At 37.7% G+C, this 18,996-nt stretch overlaps 1 protein-coding gene across 1 annotated transcript in view; it reads left to right on the forward strand.

Annotated features, from left to right (window-relative positions):
- Nucleotides 1–249: 249 nt before the first annotated feature.
- IQSEC1 (IQ motif and Sec7 domain 1) overlaps nt 250–18,996 on the forward strand; it is a gene marked incomplete at its 3' end in the record, with an annotated part of 55,008 nt that continues 36,261 nt past the window's right edge. Inside the window, exons 1-3 of the mRNA XM_010085931.1 lie at nt 250–367; nt 10,461–10,536; nt 16,441–16,723. Of these exons, the coding sequence (XP_010084233.1) occupies nt 250–367; nt 10,461–10,536; nt 16,441–16,723 (477 nt within the window). The remainder of the gene's footprint in view (nt 368–10,460; nt 10,537–16,440; nt 16,724–18,996) is intronic.

Below are 18,996 nucleotides of genomic sequence, written 5' to 3' on the forward strand. Positions count from 1 at the left end.
GTGCCGTCTGGCTGGTGGCGACCGAAGTTCGGAATCGCAGCCGTTTGACTGTGGTATCCACAGCGGACGCGTGCAGGTATTGTTGCTAGTCGGTGGCAGGCAAGGTATAAAACCGCCAGAAGCGTTTTGAGCGGGGAGCTGTCGGATGTGATCTGAGCCCGCGGTGCGTTGCACTGGGATCTGTGCAGGGGCGCGCACAGCCGTGAACACGCTTCTTTGCACTGAGGTTGATCTAGTGCAAGGAATCACATGACGGGTGTCAAACAAGGGGCGAGTTCTACTTCAAAGCTGCGGTACGGACTGTTCCCGGCGTCCGAAAGCGGCCCGGAGAGCAGAGACCCGGCAGTGGCGCTGCCAGCGGGGGAAGGTGCGGTACCCGCAGTGAGACTGCTCGGGGGACACCAGCTTCTGCCCTCCGCCAGGAAAAGGAAAAACCTAAAAAAAAAAAAAATTAGTTCGAAGGCCTTTAAAGTAGGGATTTAAAGTAGGGATACTGAATGAGCAATATAAGAAAAACAGAAAAAGGGATTTGTCATGTTAATATGTGCAATCTCTGTTGTTAGATGTTGTTAACTACTAAAATAACGTGCATCAAAATTACAAAAACACACTGCTCTGTTCCATGAGCCACTTGAAAACTAGATGTAGAAACTAGTTTTTCTTGTGCAATATTGTGCGTAGATTATGATAGACTAAAATAGTTATCCTGGCAGGAGAACTTGCAAAATAAAATTATCTCCAATGCATCGTGAAAGTTTATTCCACCAGATAATTTGATGAAATTCTGAGCTGATCAACTGTTAAAGAAATATTTGATTTAAATAAAGATAGGCAACGTCTTAAATTGGGTGTGTGTATGTGTGGAAAAATATAAAAGGAGGAAGTGACTAGATTCAGTGTGACTACATATGAATGCAAGAATGTCTTCTGGAAAAGAATGGAAAAAAGTTTTCTGATAAAGAAAAATATTTTATAGTACAGTTGAGTCACACATTTCATGAGCCCATTTTTACCCTTAAGGAAAATAAGAAAGTTGAGCTTTTAAATTTCCTGTGTGGAGTTGGTAATGTTTGCATAAGTGACGCTACATTTGTATGGCTTGCTACAAAACATAATTCCTAAATGTTACTTTAGTGACAGATTTGCCTGTATTCACAGGGTTACATTCTGCTATTCAGGCATTGTTTCAGACTTCTTTCCTCCATTTGCACATTGATATGCACTTCCTTTCAGTTAAACTTGATTATTCTGCCTGATGTGTTAAAAGAGGAATTGCTGAGTATTTAGTTTGGATGGTTGTGTTTAACTGTGGCTGTTCTTTTGACTGATGCCCTTCATATAAACACAGAATTCATTAAATCTATCTAGTGCTTTGGGAGAACTTAAGCCATGCTGAATAAAATGACTAATTTCCCATTTTACTTCTACTTTTGTACCAGATCTGTTTTGTTGCTGTGAAGTCCTGTTCTGGTTCCTGAAATTCCAGATATTGAGAGTACTGTTATATAGTGGTCAGCTGTTTTTCTTCTTGGTTAAATAGGTGCTCCATGATAGGGTTTCATGTATGAAGTCAGCTATCCTCCATTTTTTTCCTGTTTATACTACTCTGCAATAATTCACTTTTATCAGAGATACTAGCTGTAGTACAAGAGCTGGAGCTAATCAGAGAAAATGATAGAGCTCAGCTTAGTTGTTTCTTTGTCCCTTTAGACACTCTCTAGGAGTCCTGGTGCAGTTAATAAACAATTTGCAATTCAGCTGAATAATTTGTAACTTTCAGGTAAGGAAAGCCAAAGGATTCAGTTTTTCAGCTGAAAAGCACAAATACCAAGTTGAACAGTAACTCTGATCTGTTGTTCCTGTTACACGTCTATATTGGAAGGTTGCTAGGAGCTGACACAGTGAGTTACTGCTGGGCAAGCAGACTTTCAGTGCTGGAGAAGGCATCTTCACCGGCAGTTGGCAGGGCGTTCCTCTTGAGAACTGGGAAGTGATTTCTTAGGATAGGCAGCCCTGTGGCATTACATGGTTTTTCTCACCCTGTGAACGTTTTGTATTTGCAAAATGAAAATTCTCTGAAGAGAATTATGTTTCTATTCATGTGTCTGTAGAAAGTATTCCTACAAGTATTTAGTCTTCATGGGAATACCCTTCCATCACTTGGAGGCTGGGATTGTTTCAGGCCTTTCAGGATCTAGAGGTTAGGTGCTAGGACTTTGGTGGAACAACTACTTTGAAACAGCAGTTTACCTTTGTACTGATCATGTTTTCAGAAGTATAAAGATGGCAATTCAAGGATCAAACTTTCTGAAGATGAAGATCTCGTAATTGCGTAGCCGATCAGCAGACTTGTGTGATTACTCTATGCTTGCAAACTATATTTGCCCTGAACACCGATAAGAAATAGCTGTGAATTATAAGAGCTGGCTTAAAAGTAGCCAGTCCTCTGTTGGTGGATGCAAGGTGTCATCCTAAACCAAAACCAACACTTGCGGACATGCTACCTGTAGTTTTTAACATCTTCTCGCATGTATGAGTTGTGCTGCTTGATGCTTAACACCACTGATATTCAGACTTGAGGCGTCTCTAGCAGAACATAGGGAAACAAGAGTGCTAGAGGTGAGCTACTGCTTTCCTACTGAAACCTGTCCTGTGTGGTGTTCCAATTGAAATTTAAGACACTGCATTGCCGTAACTTTGTAGCCTCAGCTGTATGACTCTCAGTGAGCAAATTTGGATTTAGCCTGCCAGAAGGACGGCTTTATTTTTGGAAATATTAATGCCATAAAGATGTCCTGGAATTTATCCACTAGGACTTCATGGAATCTCAAGATCCAATCTAAGGCACTCCCTTTGTTGTAAACCCATGTGGCTTCCAGTTTCTGCCTAATTCTGCCAGGTGCAAAGGAATGGTTCAAGTTACTGTATTTTTAAATATTGTATTTTTTGAAAAAACTGTGAAGGACCACAATTTGAGGAGAAAAAAATCCACTTTGTTGCTTTGAGCATTATGATACATGGACATAGATTGGCTAGGGTGTTGTGCCTCTTCATTGCGAGGATTTACCATAATTTATGAAGGACATTAAGGATGCAATTTTCTTCCTCTTCCAGCATTTACATAGCTCTCTTTCTGTCAGAATCTATGGCAATTTTATCATCAATTTCAGAGCCAGGCATATTTTAATCACAGTGGCTGTCAATCAATTATTGCTTTTTATGTTTATTTAATAACAGAACTGCAGGAGACCTCAGAAACTGTAATCAAGATGGAGCCCTGATTGCTCTATTTGCTGTATTAAATACATGAGGACATGCCCTTAACCCACACACTCCCTGATCGACAGAATAACTGGAATTATGAAGAGCGGAATCTGGGGTTTGAGAAGAAAATGTGTTGGTGTGTTGTTTTTGCTAACCATGCTTTGTTTAGATTTCATTTATGTTTAAACAGAGTATGGTCCACAAGACAAATTCATATTCTTAATTTAGCTTCTCTGTTTCTGTTGTCTAACAAGACTGTGTAGTTATAAGAGCAGAATCAGGCCCTGGATTCCAAAGTTTATTTTTAGCATTGTATATGTTGTCATTTTATGTCAAAAACTTATGTAAATACAGGTTTTGTTTAATTCATGCATCTTTGTTATGCAAAAACAGTTACTGATCATGGGCTTTTAGCAACACTTGTTACCCAAAAATACTCTAGCTACATAGCTGTAACCCTTCTTATATCTTTTAGGAATTAATTTTAATTTTATTTGCGGGAAAGATGATTCTAGTTAGGGTACAGGCAGAGATGGCAAGTTTACTGCACTGCTGTGATTTGACTCCAGGTTTCCAGAGAACAGATGCTGCTTTAATCCATTGTAGCACAAAGCCCTAGTATTACATTAAAGGGGACTGCAAATGTAGCTAAATAAATCTTCTTTTGCTTCCTTACAATAGACAAAAGACTGGAAACATTTTCATAAAATTATTGCAAAGAACTCTTCAATAAAAATAAAGTAAAAGAGCAAAGCTTTGGTATGGTAAAAAAATCAAACCCTTTTGTCCCTGTGGGAGAAGCACAAAATTAGAATGATGGCTTTGATAGCCTTTAATACAGGAAATTGATGTAGTATATCTGTTAATCAGATTCTTTCAGTAGTTCGGTGTCGTCTGAGTTAAACTTGTGCTTAAAAACAATGGACCCAATTCCCTGTTGCCTTACATTGTGCAAGCACAAACAAAATGCGACAGTTACGATTTGGCTTCCTTTTACATAAATGGCTACACACAGGGCGGGGCAGTAGAAAAAGAACCCTAAGCTTGTTTTGAGGGGTACTTGCATTGTTCAGTCCAAAAAATTTCAGTCGCCCCTCAAATTCACCGGATTAAAAAGGATGGGATGTGTCATATGTTTAAATGTTTTGGTAAGAACAGAGAAAAAGAAAACTAACTTCCTTCTGTTTGTTGATATATACATGACCTTTCAGGTCATCTTTGTGCAGTGTAAGGGAAGCAAGGATGCAAAGCCAATGGATTTTCTGTTTCAGGGTATGTTTACAGCCAGTCCTAAAGCTGGAAGGTTCACAATTTGACTTTAATTTTCGCTCCCCGCCTTTGTAGTCAAATGGACGAAACTCAATCTCGGTTCCCATGGAGAGTTAAATACAGCAGTAGCTGTGGGCATTGTAGCTTAGACGCCTGTATGTTGGACTGTATTTAACTTAAGTTTAGTGTATTCTTTTTAGTGTAGCCTACAGCTGTAATAATTATAGTTGTGATCCTTTCAGTTTTCATGAGTCAAGTCAGGGTAGGCCATGTCAGTACTTGCACAGAACTCCAAGGAAAAAATCTTTGGGAAGGCATGGATGATTTAGTTGTAACAATTCCTGCCGTTAAAGATAATACCAAAGGCAGGGTTTCCCTCATCGTTTGGGGAGGCTGTGTGAGGAGGTCATCATTCAAATGAGATGGACAGCAGTGTTCCTGATCCAGCTACAGTTCCTACGTCTGATAGTACATAGAACAGAACAGGCCTGTATCAGCCTCCGACTTTCTGGGCGTGTTGCAGCTTCATCATAGCTTTTCTCTCAATCCAGTTTCCCTCTGCACTTTCAATGGGGAATAAAATTTATCTTTATTTTTCTTTCTTATGTTGTTCTGCTTTATTGTAATGTGCTGTGAAACAGCTGTTGAATTTCCATTCTAGAGGTGTCTGGGGTGATTCTCATGCTTTGAAGTTAACGACATTTCACAGGGTGTTGAATGTTAGATAATATTTTCAGCTGTTCTTAGATTCTTGAAAGGCAGGCTGTTCATTTCTGTTGTTTATATATTCCTTTCTTAATTTTATTCTGTGAACCTTGTTTAGAAGATACCAGTGATGTGGAACATTTAATAGAAACTGGTTTCAAGAAGGAGATGATTCTAATGCTTCAAGTTTTGGGAGAATGGGACTTTACAGCTAATTGTTTCCTGTCAATAGTAGCAGTTAATGCTTTGTGAAATTGAGAGAGAACAGAGGATCGCCCAGCATTTATTGGAAATTATCCCAAATGGTGACAACCTGTTGCAATCTTGGATTTTTTTTTGTTGTTGTTATTAAAACATGATTAGATATTTTTGATTATGTTAGCCTAGAAGAAAATAAGTATTTGGGGTTTTTCTGTGCTGCCACAGTGCAGCATGTTACACAAGATCATTTCTGACTGTCTTTGGTTGACATTTTCAAAATCTGTCATTGCATAACATTTAATTTTCAGTTCACAAAATGGTGACTCTTGTTTTCAAGAACTGGACTTCTACCCTTGTTGTAGAAGACTGTTTTCCATTGTGGAAAGATCTATGAATTAAGTCACGGTAAAGAGCCTATAAAGTCTAAGAATGATTGGAGTTCTGTCTTTTAGACCCGATGTTCTTTTGTGGCTGATCAGCCTCACGTGCAGCCCCCAGCTAAGGCATGCTGTGTAAGCAGAAGTCAGTGAAGACTCTCTGCTTGTGGGAGCGCGCGTTGCAGAGCCATGCGGGACATGTGTGTGCCACATCGAAATGAAGCTGCTATACGCTGCAGTAGAACCTAACAATGACTCTTGTTCTGTGTACGTGCAGTAAATTCTCAATTTTAAGGTACTGCTTGGAAGTAGCTAATAAAATTATTTAGACCAGAGAGCAGGTCTAAAATTTGATAGTAGATAAGCTCAGTAAGGAGAAAGTTCTTGGCTTACAGTAAGCGTTGAAATAGCATTTGTAGGTTTCCAAGACAGGAATAACCTGTGTTACTTTTTTATTGTGATCAGTGATGTGGGTTAGAAGAAGTCTTACTGAAAGCCTACATTTAATTCCTCACTAATAAAGAATGATGAAATACATAGACTCAGCATGATGGAGAGGAAATGTGAAAGGAAGGAAGTTTGTGAATGAGAAAAAGCATCTGTCAGCTCTTTAACTGATTTTCAGATTGTAAGCAATCTTCTGAGGTCTTGTTTTCCTAAGAGTGAAGATGTATGTGTACTGAGACACAGAAGATCTTTCTGAGTACGTCTGCGGGTATCTTCTGTATTTGAACGCATTGTCTTGAATCAAAGTAACATCTAAACCACTTTTCCATCAAACTCCGTACTTCCAACAAAAGTTCTCTTACCGTTTTGTTTCCTTAAACATTATGTTCTGTACACTTTGATATAAACCTTGGGTGTGTTGCAGAGGATAAAATCTCACTTTTATGAGGATACATACCTGTGATTAAAGACTGGTTAGCAGTGATGTTGTTCCAGTAAGTTACAACATAGACCTCTCTTGGTGTGTGCAGAATGCTCAAGGCCAGTTCCTGTTCTCACTGACTTGGTAGCAACTCTCTGAACTTCACTGGAAGCAGGAACAAGGGTTCTATGTTCTCATCCATTTTCTTTCCTACCTGTTGAGTTTCCTGTGCCCATTTTTGTTTATGCGTTTCAAAATGACATTGTTCTCCCTTAGAGAAAACTAGTAGGGTTTATTTGTCTCTTGGGGTTTTTTTTTAGACTTGGCATGATGTAGTTGGCAGTCAATATGCAGGGTTTGTGCTGTGTTTAAAACTGAGTGATACTTTTATTATGTATACATCCAGATTCAGTTATATCAGTAAAAGGTCTTTTTCTGATCAGACTTTTAACAGTCCATCCTTGATATGGATTGACTTTAAGTACATGGCTCTATAACCTTAGGATGTTTATCTGTAACTTCAGAGAGAACTCAAACAACCACTAAAAGTTGAACGGTCCCTTTCTTTCTGATTTTGAAAGTGGGAGAACTTTAGCCAACCACTTCTTAAATCCAAGTGAAAGAACAAAGTGTTTTGTGTTTATCAGTGACACTGTTTTAAAGCACACCTTGTTGGATAATAACGTACTATTAACTAACTGAAATGAAATCCATTGGTTGTTTTAAATAGGTCTTTTTGAAAGTATTTACTCTCCTACAGAACCTGATTGCTAGCAATCTGATTTCTCAGCAGTGACATTCTGTATCACCTCTTCCTCTGATGGGCTTGACACAACAGCTGAAGCCACAACAGAGGTGAAAGGATGGCTGGTATCGGACACCAAGGATTTTTGCATTATATCAAATGCTGCTTCAGCTGTGCTTGCAACTCAGATTTTTCTCATCTGCAGAAACTAAATCTTCCTTTTTAAAATTAGCATTGTATAAAAGGTCATGTCATGATATAAATGGTAGAATGTGTATTAATATCTTACTATCTTAAATACATGCCATATGTAATGTAGATATGCTAAATAACATATACCAGTTGCTGAATGATATATCTGAATAAATAATAAAGAGTTGAGGTCAAATTCTACCACAGTTGCATTGAGAAAGTCCACAGATTTCTGAAGCTTATCCTATTGTGTAAGAGTTTACATAGGAGGAACAGGACAAAGTCTGCAGTGGTAGGCATATTTTCACAGATTTTGTTAAAAGGTCAGATACCACAGTTACACTTAAAATTTTTTAGTTTTAGTCCCTATGAGGAGGTAAGCATCCTCTGGAAGCACACATGACATTGTCTGATGTTAGTATGTTTTATGCTGACACATTAGGAGGAGGAGCTGACCATAAAAAACCCTCTAAAAATTCTAACAATTGGGCTGATAAATTTGAGAACTCTTCCTCCAGCCACAAGTCTCATATTAGTACCATAGGCATCTTTTAATAATATTTTATCCATTTGTTAAAGAGCTTGAAGTGTGGAGTACGGTCATTGCTGAATAAACATATGCTGGGTGATGATTAATGCAGATTAGCAGAGAATGACGTTGTCTGTCTTTACCTGAGACAGAAGCTAGCATTTGTAAGCTGTACTCAAGTTCTGTTGATGCTGTCGGTCTCCTTTGTTACTTTCCATCTGCGAAATAATGGAAATAAAATACAACTTCGCCTTTAGCAGGTTCATAAGGCATTACGTGGATACTGGGTGTGGGTTGGTTGGTTGGTTTGTTTGGCCCTTCCATAGTAAATACTTAGGTCTGCTAGCCAATGTGCTGTCATTGTTTCACTTAGACAAGGGTGATGTGTAAGGTGTTTAACCTTCCTTCTCCTCCTTGGAAGCTGAGGATAATCTCAAGTAAGCTCTTTTCAAATGGACATTCTTAGTTCTTATATCTGTTATAAAGGTTGTTCCCTAAAATTGAGAAGTTGGGTAGTTTTATTTGGTTCTCTCTTCATCTTGCTTGTGTGCATCTCCATTTCAGTAGAGACAGTTCATTAATTCCTACATTCTGTTTCAGTGTGGAGAAAATAATCTCTCACCTTTCTTCCTCTTCTTTCCACTACTACTATGGCATATAAAAGTGTGGGTCAAAATGCCCTTTTTAAAAAAAACATTTTAGTAAATGCCTTTTACAGGGTTATTTAGTGAGGATTTAAACTTGGTAGTGTGCAAGTGAGTAGATGTTGGGGTTTTTCTGTAGTTTGGAATCTAGAACTTGGATCAGAGAGCAAATGAAGGTTTGCAGTGCACATAGTAGTCCTTGTCTGTGGAACTCTGGCTGCTCTGTCAATAGTCATCAGACTGTGTTTGAACTTAAGCTGGCTGTTATTGGCCGTCTATTACACAGAACATTACAGAATGAAGCAGTTGCTTTGTTAATGTTCACTTCTGAGACACATGCAAATTTTGTCTGGATTTTTCTTGCAATGATATTTAACTTCAGTAAGATGAATTACCTGGGACATTACTTTGATGTGCATTCAAAGGTTTCATTTGTTTTTAACAGAAACAGCTGAATCGAGAGTGCGTTCGAAGTAAAACAAGTTGGTCAATATTTCTTTCCCGGATCAAAGCTTTGTCAGTGCCTGTGAATGCTGTTGTCCATCATAATGGCTTTGAACTTTTGGCAGTGTGTATTTGAAGGTAGATTGCTTTGTTAATGTTACTGCATTTATTGAATCTGGGGATTTGTATAAGTTCTTAATATAATTGACTTCTGTTTACTAGACAGTACAAAACAGACATGGCAATAAGAACTAGATTCTAATCTGTTTCGAATTGTACTATTACTATCAGTAATACTAGTAATAACTTCTGCTCAAATGTTCACACACCATTGGGGAATATTGTAAGGGAGTGGGGGAGGTGGGAGAAAAATGCTAAAAAACTGCTTTGTATGAACTACATGTGGCTAGTTTTGCATTTTAAGAACTTAGATTATGAACTTTTTGTGGAGAGTAATTTGAGTAATCCAATGCATATATTGGAGCTTTAATTAAATACCTCCTAGTTTATAGCAGAAAGCACCACACATACTGAAATGTGAGCCGACTTTGAAGCAGTGGAGTGTACCCTTGTGTCCAGTGAATGGTGATGTTAGATTTAGTTGTATATGGGGAGTCACAGTTTTAGTTAGCAGTGTTGTAATTGTTGTTTAAAACTTCACATTCAAATCAGGACTTCATTGCACTTGTACAGACAAAGTTGTATGCAAGAAATTTACTTTTGTGCAGGTTTATTCATATGTGGAATGCCTAGATTTGACCTAAACGTTTTCGCCATCTAAGTGGGTTTTTTTCAGGCTTCATGTTGGAAGAGTCTGACCATACCAGCTGCTCTAGCAGCTGCCATCATGCTTCTCTCTGTTACTCAGAGTTAGTACCATGGGCGACTTCTGGTCTGCATTCTTTGAGCTAGGTAGAGAATTTGGATCCATTTCAAGTGGGTATCTATAATTAGGAGTTATGATCAGTGTTTGACTTCTTTAGCGTCCAAATTTTAAACAGAGTTAGTTGGTGTAAAACAGATGCGTAGCCCTTCTTCCTTCGTGGGCATTTGGGCCTATTTATATCAGATATTTATTTTTGAGTGAGGCAGAAGTTTTACTGGGAATCATGTTTATGGAATGAAGTTTTAATACAAAAGGCTTCACTCTTTGGTTTGCATTGAAATCCATCTCATAAATCATATTGCAGAGTCCTTCGTTATCTGTATATTTCAACTGTAGGTATCATGTTAATGTTTATGGACAGAAAAGTTTCTGGGACAGTGGAAGAAACTAAACTTGCTGAACTGTTCTATCAGTAAGTATGACTGAAAGGGAACCACGTAAACGTGCATTTTTCCTGAAGAGGGGAAAAATTAAATGAATTCAGGGAAAAGTAGGAAAGTTAGAGAAAGCATAGATTTGACTGAGGAATTTAATGAAGAACTGTTTATGCAAATGTGTTGCTATTTCAACAAATAAAATAGATGCATAAATACTTAATTAAGTTTGATTTGAATTCAGGTTATGCAGGCTACCTGGAGTTTCGACTGCTGTCTCTGGCAAGTGATACTCTACCACAGTTACGCTTTAAAAACTGCCTGCTTCCTACAGAACAGAGCACTTGTAGTGTCATGCTGAAGCTGAGTGGTTTTATCATGTCGTGCTGACTAGAATTTTAAGTTGGCTGTGTTTTTCTTACTATATTCATATTACTTGTGCATACTTTCCACAATTTAGAATAAAATGAATTTATTCTGTGTACCTTTGAACTTGGGTTCATACTTTTAAGGATCTAAAATGCTATGGACAAATCTTTTAAGATGTAGCAGCACAAACTTACTATATTGTCCTTTGTGTCTCTTTATGTCCAAACCAAAGTTTTACAGGATTAATGTAATGCTGATTTGTTCTCATGCATGTACTATCCAGTTGTTAGGGCCTGTTTTCAATTTCATGTTTTTATACTGCACTGTTGAAAGTCTGTTCTAAATGAATGATGAAAATAATGAGTGATTTCAGAGAATGTTTGTTGGTAAAATAATTTCTCAAGCATTTATTCTGTATTGCTGGGAGTGTCTTTTGGTTCTATTTTAAAATGTTGCAGTCAGTTTTGGTTTGGCATTTACATTATTTAGAAGCATGCTGAATTTCTTTATGGCTTTTAGTTCCAAACTAAATCTGCAACATACTGGTTTGAACATTTGGATGATTTCTCTAAGCATATGTTCTCATTATCTTTGCATTTTAGTCCTCCTGGGACAGTTCACTATTTGTAAACTGTGAGGTTTCTGGGGTGAGTGGGAATACTGAATAATTCCTTGCATCTGATACTGTTGTTACATACCTCCTCCTTATGTGCACGTAGTTTTAAAGATAAGGTACTGGGCCTCAGTAAAAAGGGCATTGCTGCTTTTCTGGTTGTCATCTCTCTTTCTTTCATGGTATAGTCTTTCTGAGAGGTAAACGCTTGTGTGTATGGATCCAAACCTGCAGCTTCTCTGGTAATTTTGCCATTATTGTGAGTGGAACGAGTAAGTGTATACTCGTGGAAAAGCTTGGGGTTTGCTCTTTACTGAAATTTAGGTCTTGAAGACTCTTTCCAGCTTCCATTTTAAGCTTGAATGTTAAGTTTTCTTGCTTTTAAAAATTTTGTCTTTATTTTGCTTCTTTTTGGTTTTACTAAGATAATAGTTTGGCAAGATTTGAAGGAAAAGAAAGGTGTGAATATAAAAATGAAAAGTAAATCAAAGAAGAGTAGATATTCAAACATCCTGAATAATGTGTTATTTTAAAATATGATAGTGGTTTTAGTGTACTGGTTACTAATTACAGCCTTTGTGATCAGAAGTAATAACTGTGAAAGTATAAAATGAGAGACGGGGAAGAAGAGACCTGCCAGATTTCTGACGCTAAAATGCCTGGAGAGGAAATGCTTTGTTTTGGCTATGGCTAACTACACAACTACATTTGGCAATTACGCAGAGGGAAGGGGAAAACACAGCTTTTTCTAGGTAGTTCTTGAAATGAACTTATCACCTGAGTAGTGGGAGATAACTGTAAAAAACCACCACCTTTTTCTCACTAGCAACACCATCTACTTCACCTTTGTCAGCTTGGGTCTATTGCATGCTACTTTAGCCCAAAGATACAGCCGTGCACCATGTTACTCAGCTATCACATTAGGCAACTTAGTTAGAAAAGCAGCGTTTGGCGGCCATGGCCTGCACATTGGTATTAGTCTTTGATATGGACAGAGCCATGAGCTTTGATTCTGTTGCTGTCAGTGTGCACCACAGGGAAATGCAGTGTTAGCTGCGCTGCAGGGATGGTGCTTATCTCACTGCCTTGCTGATGGAGCCAACAGATGTATGCACATATGTCGCTTCTGCAGATGTATTTTAATTTAAAGGTGTTTGCAGAGTGTGTGGCTTAGCTCTTGCAGGAAGTCTAGAACCATATACACACAAAAGAAAATAAAATGCCCAAGTCCATCTGTTTGGTACTTAATACTAGTTTATATTCATTAGAAAAAATAAAATTAACCTGATTTTCATGAATACATTACATATCCTTTGAGATATGTTAAAATACTGTACTCAGTTGGTTTCCATTTTTCTGTAAGCTTTTCTTCTTACCTATTGTTCCTTGATACAGTGGCGTTCGGGGGGTTTTTTTTTACAGTATTACAAGTTGAGGTTTATGCAGGAAGAAACTTCCAGAACTGATTTCTGATAAAATATTGATTCAGTCAGTGCAGACCACTCTTTCAAAAAAATAGTTTAAGTGTGCAAAGAAACAAAATTTTTCTGCAACTCTGTTTTCAAGTTTTGTTCCTGCAAATGAACATGTAATATTAACTGTGCTAATTATTTTTAAATATTTAATTTCCATTTTCACTGTTTAGCTGCTCTATTCTCTGCTTCTTTGTAAAATACTGGCAAGCAGCGTTTTCCTTTTTCGGCTTTGGCAGGTAATGAATGTGTTTTCTGCTGAAACAGGAGTGTGATAAAACAATCGCAGTTCTAAAAATGAAAGGTTAATTTCAACTGTTTTGCATTCTCCTAATATTACACAGATGGAATACTCCGCATATTGCTGTTCTCCCTGCTAATATGCCATTGCACATTGCAGGGACATGAACCAAATTCATCCACTAGATTTTTTTAAACACTGAAATTATCAGTAATCCTACTGGACATGTGTAGTAGGTGGCAGATGCCTCAATTCAGAGACCTTTATTAAGAAGTTCTTTCTAGTTCCAGTTGGGACTGGATCAAGTGTTACATTCTCCATTTTTGTTGTGTACTTAATATACTTGATTTCTCATCTGTCTGAGGAAGTGTGTCCAAGGAGGCTACTGGAAGTGAAGTAGTGCTAGAGAGGTGTCCAACTACTCCCCTACTCATAGGGGCTTACTCTAATTCTTGTTGCAAGCCTGGAGCAGAGTCACTGACATTTTTTTGTGTTGGCATTTTTAATAAATAGATAGATAAAAACTGCCCTTCTAACCCTGCCTGTCCTGAGCCTGTTCTGAAGCAAAGGTACCCTTTTCAGCATACAGTCTTTCAAAGTAGACATGGGCAGGATGATTCTCAATTCCACACTCCTGTTCCACAGTGCGCCGTGTGCACTTCCTCCATCGTCGAGCAATACATCTTGTCATCCTTAAGAGTTCACACAAGTCATACTTGTTGAAATATTTTTCTTTTCCAAACATATGTAAAGTACTACGAAGTAGAAGGCAAGCTGCTTTTGTTTGTCAGTGGAATTTCATTTTATTAAATAATTTGTATGAAGCTTCAGCTGCTCTTAATAGACAAGGAAGAAAAAAGCCTTCAAATATGAAGTACTGACTGTGCACGCTTGTTTGCTTTAAAGGGCTGTCGTACTGTTGTGCAGGCGGCTGCCTGCTGTAAAAGGTAATTACTTCCCTGCTTCAAAGGTCAGATGTGATGGCAGGGAAAAGGCCTATGAGCAAAAATCAGATCAAGCGTTATAGTCTGTCAAGGATCATGCTTGAAAGAGGTGGAAGAAGTATGAAAGACAAGCTGAAAATAAAGAAGAAACGCTTAACTTTAATCAGAACCTTGGGCAGATTCCCTTAGAATTTTTTTCAGATTAGGGCAGTACCTTTTTTGTTGGTGAAAAGGTTAAGTGATCCAATGAAGGTATCGTTGCTAAAATGTCAACATGAGGTTATAATCAACGTGGAATGGTTATTAAACAGTTCACAATTTAAGGGTGAAGAAGGCAAAAAAAAGTCATAAAACCTAGGAAGGGGGAAATAGTGGTAATTCCTGACTTCTTTTACAAACAAATTTACAATACTTGTATGAAAAGTACTTACAAATAGGCTTGCAATTAGGAACCTGTGATGTACAAAATAGTGTAGCCTCACAGTTCAGCAGAACTGAGAAATGTATTTCAGAATTTAAAGAGAGAATGTGAAGCATGTCAGTATTGTACAAATATCTTTAATGGCTACTTTAAAGAGAATGACTTGTTTATTTTAATGGGTGGTTGCACAGTTTCAATCTCACTAGCAAAACTCTGGATAATTTATCATCTTTAAGTTGAAAGCCAGCTGTATCGTGGAGGGAAAGGGATTAGTTTCCTGTCAACTTCCTTTTTGGAAAAAGTGATGTGTGCACACTGAAAATATTTCCAGCTTGGGTAAAGTATGTTTGAAAATACCTTTTGGGTAGAGTCATATTTTGATGGGCAAAGAAAGAGGACTTGCTTTCAGTTTTACATGTTTATAGAAACATTCTGAGAAATCTAAGGGGCTTTTTTCTCCTTCACTTTAAAAAGTACACACTGTTCAAGCTGGGAGAGTTTTGCCAGCATTAACCTTGATCTCTTCTGGCACTGTGGTCCAGTGGAGAATGTTTTTTCAGAAATCGGTCTGTACTTTGAACTGTTGAAGGGACTGCAGTGGTATGTGCGTGCAGGAAGGGTCACAGCATTTCATTTCTGAGAGACAACAGAAGGGCTTTATTTTTTATGTTCGTATACATGTGAATGAAAGCAAAATAAGAAACACAGGGTGTGGTGGAAACATGTAGAATTATACTCATTTGGATGTGCCTGTTCCTAAAACAAAAGGTAGGGGAAGTACTGCAAAAGCTTGTATTCATGCATGCGTGGAGTGTTCACCAAGTCTTTTGAGTGATTAAAAAAAAAAAAAGGTAAAATTTCATTTTTCTATCAATGCTCTGTGTACAAGGGAGGAGGCAGATAGTAAATATTTATGTGAAACATATGCAAAAGAGATACTGTGGAAGAGTTAAAGTCCATACGCTGTTGAAATCTGAGAATGCCCTACTGAAAATATAAAACATCTACAAATTACTATTAATCATCAGTACTTCAGGATAAGCCTTGACTAGGACTCAAGTTTTAAAATGTTTCCTATTGTGTGCAACTCCTTTAAAATAAAGGTTTTTTCTTTCCTTTATTCCTTAGCAATAACAACATTCATGTGAAAACGAAGTGTTCTATTTGCCAGATAGCTCCTCTTGTGTTTTCCCTACCTTAAACTATTTTGCTTTCGTTAGCTAGAAACACCATCCCTTGGGATGCTTTACTACAAAGCATGCCAGAAGTATCCCGTGGGAGCAATCTTTCACTAACAGAGAAATAAATGAGATTTCTCCTGTAGGTACTTTCTCCCAACTTTCCCAAGTTTGTAGAAACACAGTAGCTCAGAGGATCCATTAAATCCCGAATCTCCTTTAAGTAACATAAAAGTAATCCTTTTATGTCAAACTGCAATATAACAAACAGTAAGAAAGTATTGCTTTTATTTGTCGAAGCAAGGAAAGGCACAAGCATCTATCATTTTGAAGTAGAACAACATGGAAATGAGCAGTCGTATAAGAAATTAAAAGTTTTATTTTCCACAGTAGTTGCTGAGTGACTTAGAATGTTATTAGTAATTAGTGTGTAACGTTACATAATGCTTGAAATCTCCATTCTCCTGCTTGATTCATGCTCTAAAGATGACCAGAACAGAAATAGGGATTTGCTAAGATTGCAGTGAAAACTATGGTGTTTGACATGAAAGCCACGTTACCCTGCACTAACTGCATCTCAATTTGAACAAAATGTGCTGGATCTCTACACAAAATTATACAAAGCAAAACTATGGTATTTGTTGCTGAGAATTTTGATATATGATACTCACCTGAGGATTCTCCTGTCTTTTCATTCTGTCTAGTGTTGAGGGTGAAGCTCCAAGCAGTGAAACTGGCACATCTTTGGATAGCCCATCTGCTTACCATCAAGGACCTATAACACACAGCTCAGCTATAAGTCCAGACCATTACGATCGTTCTGCTTACGGGCTGTATTCTGTCTCCCCTGGACAACAAAGATCTCGGAGGCCGAAACTTCAGCACTCGACGTCCATACTGCGAAAACAAGCAGAGGAGGAAGCTATTAAAAGGTCAAGATCGCTTTCTGAGAGCTATGAACTCTCTTCGGACCTACAAGATAAGCAGGTATTTGAGCTTTGTTACCTAATTTATGACAACAGCAACATGTCTTGTAAGCTGGGAAAAAATCTTTCCTAACATCACTTCAGTTGTGATGCTGAAAATACCTTTTTTTTCCTCCGAGCAACTTAGTTCAAAATAGCTATATGTCAGCATTTCTGAGTTTTTTTGCTCTTTGTGTTGTGTCTTCCCTGTGTCCCACAATCCTGCACCCCTTTCTGAAGAAGCACTTAAAAGATATGTTAAAAGTAAAAACAGTTCTACTAGGAATTGTGATTTCATGCTTGGGACAAGTACTAGAATGTAATAATACAAAACATTTTTCTAAGAAAATGAGACATTCTGAAACGTGGATATCTTTGTTGTTGCTGCAAGAAGGGAAGAACTAATTGCAGCTGATATTCTCTGAAATCTGTGGGGTGAATTCAAGGTCTTAATTGGTTTTCTTTCACCAAGGCAAAACTCCCATATGCTTTACAAAGAGCTGGATGGAAGCTGTGTGTATGTTCAAAGCCTTTGTCCCTAAAAAGGTATTCCTGTAAGACAGTCAGCCATTCCTTTTAAGCTTTATTCTGAATATAGTCCTATTTGAAAGATGTTTGTTGCCATATACGTTCATCTTTATCATTTGAAAATGATGCTGTGATAGCTCAAGGTAGACAAATATGCAGGATGCACTGGATTTCACTGATAGATGAAGAGTTGCCAATACATTGGTGGCTTTTGGTTGTTTGGGTTTTTTTTGTTAGAGAACTTGCTCGCCACGGAATATTTTGTTCACTGTGAAGCATTGTCGTATATTGTGTAGTCACTTCAACTTGTATGTTAGCATGGTGAAAGTGGAAGCAGGCAAATTCCACAGAGGAAGCAAACTACTCCTGATTTTGGACCACACACTGATAGTGAAATTTACAGGGGCTAAGCCCCGTCTGCCATGTGTTTGTTCTGAAATTTCAGGTTGGAGGATCATATAATGTTGTTCCAGAGAGACCTGGAAGAACAGAGCTTGAGTTCTTATTTAGCCAATATTTAGGATAGCAAGCAGGAGTTTAGTTTAGCCAAATTCTGTATTAGAGTGGGGACATATCAAGATCCCTTATTCTTGATCTAGATGATGCCAGCTCTGCTATTAAGTTGGACCTCCTTGTGAGATCTAAAATGTTACTTCCATTTCCATCTCTGGCAGTCATTTCTGCTAGACGTCTCATAAGGGATTGATATAGAGTGTAAGGCTTACTAAAGAGGTCTCCTGCAGTGCAGATATTCCACAGAGCCTAATTTCATCTGTCCTTTTATGCTGGTTTGATAGACAATGAGGACTGCAGATGTTATTTTGTATTTGTCCAGGGACTCCTACACAATAAAAAGTGACAATGATACATAGAGGAAGTTTGATACTGGAGAGTTGCTTACTGCTCTTGAAAAGCTCTCATTGAAATCTCAGAAGATACTTTAAAACTATTTAGGAAAGTGTCCAAAGCTTTACCTAAAGTCAGTGTGCATTAAATATGCAGTAAAATTTATTAGAAATATTGGTCACAAGTCTAGTAAATAATCTAGGCAAATTCCAAAATACTCTCAATTAAAATTCCCACCAAACCCCCCTATTTTATGATAATCAATGATGATATGATTTGCTGAGTAAACCTGAAGGACAACAGCCTGTTTGCAAGAATAAAGTCCAGATAATTTATTTTATAGAATATTAGTTTTTGTTTTAGTCTGTCACACCAGCTATGCCAGTTTTCTTTAGGTTCAACATTTAATTTTGAGAGGACAACTAAATTAACAATGTGTCATTTGTTTTGAGATTAGTCTGGCAAAATAATCTCTTGCAATTTATTTAAACATATGATCTAATGAATACTACAGATAGAAATGTGTGTCAGCAGTTCAGGGTTGTGATAGAAGTTCTTAAATTTTTTTTTAATCTTCAGAATGCCTTACAAGTAACCTCATAGCCTCTTTGACATGGGCAAGTATGGAGGTAACATAAACCCCCTTTGGGGGTGAAAGGCTAAACAATTTTTTTTAAGACAAACTGTAGAAAATTATGCAGAGATTTACACATTCCCAGCTCAGAGATCAGTCACAGTTTTTTGATCTTAATTAAAAGAAGCTTCAAGATACAGTCAAAATAACAATTCCTTAGCAGTAATCCTGATCTCAGCCCAACTGAGAAGTTGGTCTCCTCAGTTGATGCCAGTAACTGTGCATAATATTTTACATCTAGAACAAAAAAACCCCATCTTTAATGTGGAAGGGGAATGGGAGCTGCT

This window comes from Pterocles gutturalis, unplaced genomic scaffold, assembly GCF_000699245.1.
Source record: "Pterocles gutturalis isolate BGI_N339 unplaced genomic scaffold, ASM69924v1 scaffold49696, whole genome shotgun sequence".
Taxonomy (NCBI): Eukaryota; Metazoa; Chordata; class Aves; order Pterocliformes; family Pteroclidae; genus Pterocles; species Pterocles gutturalis.